The 6505-nt window shown below is 34.7% G+C and overlaps 1 protein-coding gene across 2 annotated transcripts; it reads right to left on the bottom strand.

Annotated features, from left to right (window-relative positions):
* Positions 1-2645: 2645 nt before the first annotated feature.
* Positions 2646-6213, bottom strand: LOC112771634 (protein NDL2-like). Of its 2 annotated transcripts, none has more exons than XM_025816417.3 (12): positions 5731-6213; positions 5453-5559; positions 5329-5368; positions 5014-5113; positions 4806-4866; positions 4605-4691; positions 4444-4521; positions 4307-4363; positions 3773-4078; positions 3117-3196; positions 2916-3009; positions 2646-2816 (listed from the first exon to the last, which is right to left on the bottom strand). In XM_025816417.3, the coding sequence occupies exons 3-9, from the start codon at positions 5357-5359 to the stop codon at positions 4040-4042; spliced, it is 453 nt and encodes a 150-aa protein (XP_025672202.1). In that variant the 5' UTR covers positions 5360-5368; positions 5453-5559; positions 5731-6213; the 3' UTR covers positions 2646-2816; positions 2916-3009; positions 3117-3196; positions 3773-4039. The 2 variants fall into 2 exon arrangements, with proteins under 2 accessions (XP_025672202.1, XP_025672203.1); XM_025816418.3 differs by having other exon boundaries at positions 5014-5102.
* Between the last annotated feature and the right edge of the window lie 292 nt (positions 6214-6505).

Raw genomic sequence — 6505 nt, 5'->3', positions numbered from 1 at the left:
TGAATTAGCTACACAATATTTGCAAGCTAATTTGTATGGTCTCCCACATTATTAAAGTCTCAAATTATGTTTATAAATAAGAGATATATTATTACACTACAAAAAAAACACCTATTTAAGTACACTTGAAAAGTGTAACTAAAAGTGAAAAAAAAATGATGCATTAGACTACGGTTATATTTTTTGGGGTGATTCCTATTCGGCCGTTGTCTATTCTCAAAGGCTATGTTTTTCTACACCAAGGGCTACGTTTTTGACGTTTGGAAATAGGCTATGCTTTTCAAGTGATGCTGTTCAGGACCAAAGGCTACACTTTTCAGCTTTCATTCTTCCAGAATAGGCTACGCTTTTCAACGCTACTGCATCACTTGTAAAGCGTAGCCCCATTGTATACCATAGCTACTTTTTATAAGCATAGTCTTAGGTCCTTCTTTTTTTTTTTTTTTTTTTTGTATACTATAGCTACTGTATATAAGTGTAGTCTTAGGTCTTTTTTTTTTTCCTCTATACTATAGCTACTGTATATAAGTGTAGCCTTAGATCTCGTTTTTTTTTTCTGTTTGTGTATATATATATATATAATTTTTTAATAATTATTAATACAACATAATAATTAATAATATGATTACATGTATAATAATTTTGTATTTTTATTTAAATAAGTTGAATATTATAAAATAAAAATAAATACATAATTATACTAAATAATTTCTTTAAATAATAAAAATCTCAGTGTAGGGCTTATGTAGCAAAAGGCATCCAAGCTTTTCAAATATAACAAAGGTTGTACTCCCTGAGGAATCAATAACTTTTACCTTTCTATACCTGTTTTTATAATATATACAAATGAAATAATCAACATAAATAAATCTCATACCAACACTATAACTTCAAGGAAAATAAATCAACATGCTTTGAAAACTTTTCACAATAGTATGACCCATATAACACTTAGAATTTTTAAAAAAATTAAATAAGTAGTTATTCATAATTTATTATTTTATTTAAAAAAAAGAGAAAAATTATTATTATTATTATTATTATTATTATTATTATTATTATTATTATTATTATTGACCGAAGCCATTAAGATAGTAAAGTTAAGAAAAGCCAACACATGGCTTATGCATGCATGCATGTATATTATTAAACCAATGATATTCCTTCCATGACACATATTTGTTTATATATATATAAACTAACGACACCTGAACTTCCTAATCTTTATTAATCATCATCTTCAGCATCTCATTTCTCCCTTTTAGCGTTAAGAAAGAAAAGAATGCACCGAGAGAGAAAGAAAACCGTGAGAGAGAATGAGAGAAACCATGGCACCGTAAAACTTCTGGTTTCGATTTCTTGAGATTCGTAACTCCAATTAAAAATCCAGTCCGGTAAAAGTGTTCGTATCTTTCTTCTCTACACATTGGTATTATTTTTGTCCGGTAGAAGTTGATGGTGATGTAACTCCTCTTTCTCTTGAATTCGGCCAATTGGAGTTCTAGAAGGCACAGACGATTCCTGGCGTTTTTCTCTTTAGCAGCTCGGACGAAAAGTTTCTCCAAAGTTTTCGTTGTTGTAATTTCTGTACGGAGGTAGGGTTTTAATAAATTTTCACCGGTTAAATTGGTATTTGATAACTGAATTGATGATTGTGATTTCTGGATTACGGTAGGATAATTTGAAAATGTTAAAAGTTGCCGGTTTGATTTATTGAAAATAATTTGAAAAGAGTGTGGAAAATAGTTTGGATGGAACCCGAAAAGGGTGGCAGAGTCCGGATTTTAGGGGAGGTGCCGCCAAGATTTTGTTATAAACCTTAAGAATTTATTTGAAATTTTATTTAGAAGAAAAAGATTGGATGTGAGAAATTGTACGGGAATGCCCGTGTATAGGGAATGGCTTCCAGGAGAAAGTGCCACATGCTTCAGCTGGAGAATCAGCGCCTGCAAGTACTTGCAGAGGTCATGTTCGGCATACTTCAGCTGGAGAATCAGCGCCTGCAAGAAGTAGAAACTTGCAGAGGTTATGCCGCTGGAATGCCTTATCTGACTTGCGAGTCGGATTGCGTCGGGTGCGGGTCGAAATCGACAAATGAGCTCATTACCTGCGATAGGAATAGACATGCATCATGCTTGTTTGCGCATATCTCTGTGCTACGTAACTCTGTGATTGTGTGTGTATGCTGCATGACTGATTGACTTCTGAGTTCTTTTATTATTCATGCTTATAAGTGTTTTGTTGTTAGTTACGGTCGGTTAATAATGGCAAAATGAACTTAACTTTTAACCCCGACCCTACTAAGAACTTCCCAGTTCTTACCCCCTATCTCCACCCCTTTCAGCTACAGGTGCAAAGGCTCATTGTCAAGCTGCGAGAGCACAGAGGAATATGTTTATAAGTTGAGTTGTTAGGATTTATTTTCCCCTCGCCTTGTTAGTTAGAGTTTTTAGAGGGGTAGGATTTGTTTTTAGGAATCTTGAAATAAGTTTATGTATTTAATACTATGTGAATATATATATATATATATACACTTTTGTGATTTAGTGGTGTAAAATAAAGTCTCTTTTCGTTTTCTTAATTAAAGTTTTGGTTCGTATTCGCGAAGGCTCAATATTAAATAAAGATAGTATATAATAAAAAGGTTTAGAGGTAAGTAGCACTCGAACTTTTAGTACGATCATGAGGTGCTAAAAGTTAGGGTGTTACAACCCAAGCTTCAGAACAACTTCAGTGCCACATCTACATTGAGCAACAAACCAATCAGGTCCACCAATCACTCCCATAATTGTACCATACACAGCATAATCACCATCCTAAAAGAAAAGTAACAATAAAAAGGGCATTAGTATTTTAATTTGGACTTGAATGATGAACATAAAAAGAAAGTGAAAAATAATAAAAAAATGACTAACCTCTTTACATTCTTTCAATTCTCCAATTGTCTTCCGAGGTGTAATCTCGAGAAAATCTTCCGCAAGTGAGTAATAGTGATCACATTTTTTAGCACTATTTGATTTCAAAGATCATATAAAGAAAGCAAAATTTTAGATATTATGTAAAGGAATATAGCAATACTATAGCATAGCCATGAAGCTTTAAAAAAAAGGTTGAACCTCGTATTAACGTTGGAAAGGGGTTTCTGACTAATAAGAAATCTATCAAAGTTTTGTTTATGCTTAACGGTGCTATCAACCTGTTGCAACAATTCGGCACAACAAAAGGGAAATAGAAAATTTAGTTAGCAAAGACAGTAAACTTCAAGATTAAAAGAAACAGAGGAGTGGCGGCAAAGACAGCAGATGCTGGTGGTGCTGGGTGAGCAGTGAGAAGCAGTTAGAAGATGATGGCAACAGAAAAATCACGCAGTATAGAAATCATAGTAACAACCTAAATAGAAAATCATAGTTAAAAAAATATGGAAAAAGAAAAATAACAAAAACATGAATCAACTAATAGAATCAACCAACAGAATAGAATCATAGTAATAACAAGTTAACTACAATAATTAAAAAATAAAACTCAAGTAATAACAACAAAAATTAGAGATGGATAGCACTCAAGATATAAGCAGAAAGACAGCAAATCATAAATCTATGGGAATCTGCAGGCTGTGTTTATAGAAATGGATAGTACTCAAGATATAAGCATAAACCTTCAAACCTTGTCCCAATTGAAACTATTTGTGCTGACCTAACTTAGAATTTTAGAAACATGAAGCACAAATCAAAACACATGAAATTAGTTAACAGATAAAGTGAAGAGGAGGTACCTGTCACAAATTTGAACCTATTCCATCATGGATGCCATTCTTTGCTGATCAGCTTCTAGAAGTGATTCAAAACCAGCTAACATGCTCTTACCCATGATTCAACCAGGGATTTTGGAGAAGAAACTCAAACTCAAGGAACGAAATTGAAACCAATTAACTAATAATAATATAGGATGAAACTAAAGACCAAAAAGAAATAGAAAGCAAACAAAACTTAACTAAAGATGAAGCAGAATTTTGTGTAGAAGATGAAGCCTACTAGTTCTTCTAGGAATTTGTGCAGCTTCCTCTGAATTCATGTTTTCTCTGATAAAATCAACAATAGAATCATCAATTTGGAATCAAAAGTGATCAGAAGCACTAATAAAAATTAAATAAGTACGAGTGACCAGAAGCACTAATAATATGCCTTATAATAAAAAATAATATGCATAATAAACTAAATTCACTAATAAAACCAGCAAGAGTGATCAGAAGCACTAATGAAACAGAAATAATAGAGTTGTTGTACAACAACAAAAAATATTCACTAACCCTTCGGCAAGCTTTAACTATATCTGACTCTGGGAATTGAGCACCACCTCGAATGTCCTATCACCATAAATAAAAGCAAATAACTCAGCCTCACTAAATAGAAGTAGAAAGAGGAAATTTGGATGCACAAAGTATACCTTGCTATAGTACCGCTTCAGGAACATTTCCTTTGCCACCCCGCACATGCCACAAAAATAGAGTAAATTTGTCATGACCTGCATATGTTACCAAAATCATAAGAAAGAAGTAACATTTATTTTTACAAGACAACATAGTGTTTTAGGTATAGAAAAAGAACCTTGTTGCACAACCACTCAGTCCAAGATGGTTCTTTGCATAGAGGTGAAACAAGTATCAAACCAAATACACGTTGTCTATACTTCATCTATTGTAAACAGTAAACACATAAAAACATTAGAAAAATTGAACGATCCATCGTTGAAACTCTAATGTAATTTAAAAAGGGGAGAGGCTGCATAGCACCAACATAATAACTTACAGCAAATAAGGTAAGAATGTAAGCCCCGGCAGCTACTCCCATGCACATTACTGCACTAAGACTGCAGACAAAAAGAATGTTGGGGTCAGATTGCCTTCTCAAAACGAACAACTGCCAATATTCAAAGCCTAATGGAAATTGGTGTAAACTAATTTTCTTTATGTCATTAAATGGAAATCAATTACAGATTAAGCTTGAACTTACTCACCCAAAAAATTTGAGAATCTCGGCTATTTGATCTGCTAAGTCATCAACAGAAGGAATTGGATAATCTGGAACAATCTCAGGAGCTCCCAACTGCAACAACTCTTGAACAAAGTACAAGATGATAAGAAAGCAAGAACTTAAAATATTATCAATGAAGGAATTTATAACAGTGAGGAGATATATACATCAAGTAACACTGCAAAACAATCAAACACAGCTTAACATGATGGAAGCAGGAAATGAATGCTTAAATTACAAAAAGTTGAAGAAACTGGGATCAAAGAACTTCAAAATCAAGAGGAGTAACATATTAAACCTTTTTTCTCAACCTTGTGCCTGCCATTCATGACACTTTCCTGAAATAAAGATCAGGAAAATATCAACAAGAGAATTTCAAGTCAGAGAAAATCAAGTAATCCAATGTCAATCATATAACACACGTTGAAGCACCGAAGCAAATCCTTGGCCTGTTCCGCATCATGATCCCCGGCCAGAGTAGTCCATAAACCAACAACCCCTTAACCCAGCAGCCACAGTACCTGAAAACCTGAAAATAATTGAGAAACATCAAAACCAAAAACAAATTAAAAATAGAACTTGCTGCTTCTTAATTAAAAAACAAATAATCGCAGAACCTCTCCTAATCAGAACAATAATCAAAACCCCTAATCAGAAGTTTCAATCATCAAAATTCTTAATCAGAACAATAGTTATTTACCTGAGCTTGAGAAGAGGTCAAAGAAGAGAAGAAGAAGAAGACTAGCGACAGAGAAGAAGAGGACGACTGGGGACAACACCGTCGTGATCGAGACAGGAAAACTAGTCATCGTCGTTGAGGGTCAGAGAAGTGCCATCGCACTTCGCGTTCGTTGTCGCTGAGGGTCGTCAATTCGTCATCACCGAGAGGCGAGAAGCAGCGCAGCACCGTCGTGACTCTGAGGCTGGTGAGTGGTGACGGAAGCCATGACGGTGGCTGGTGAGAAACAAATAGAGGGTTGAGAGGGAAAGGGTGATGGCAGATGGTGAGAGGTGCGGCAGAGAGAGGGCTGAGAGAGGAAAGGTGGCAACACCGTTCGTGAGCCGTGAGGGGGACTGAGGGTGCATGGCTGCGTCTTGTGGTGCTGAGAGAAGAGGGCTGTGTGCAGACCCTATAGTGTAGTATGTGATTTGGTGAAAAGGAAACAAAAAATTACTAAGTGTTTGTGAGTTGTGTTAAATTTTTTTGCACTAGATACATTAGGCATCACTTTTAAAATGCACCCAAAACTTAACAAATAGGCTACCCTCTAAAAACGTCTCCTTTGATACGAAAAGTGAACCTATAGATATCAACCTACGGCTACGCTTTATAAGTGATTTCTATAATACCTAAGGCTACACTTTTTAAATGATGCCACAATTGTGTATCCTTTTCTCTTATAAAAAGGCAACACAGAGAAAAGCGTAGCCTAATCATAGAATAGGCTACGCTTTTCAAATGTAGCTTAAAAAAA

This window comes from Arachis hypogaea, chromosome 18 (genome assembly GCF_003086295.3).
Source record: "Arachis hypogaea cultivar Tifrunner chromosome 18, arahy.Tifrunner.gnm2.J5K5, whole genome shotgun sequence".
Taxonomy (NCBI): Eukaryota; Viridiplantae; Streptophyta; class Magnoliopsida; order Fabales; family Fabaceae; genus Arachis; species Arachis hypogaea.
The sequence above is the reverse complement of the archived record's forward strand: the minus strand, read 5'-3'. Positions and strand labels throughout refer to the sequence as shown.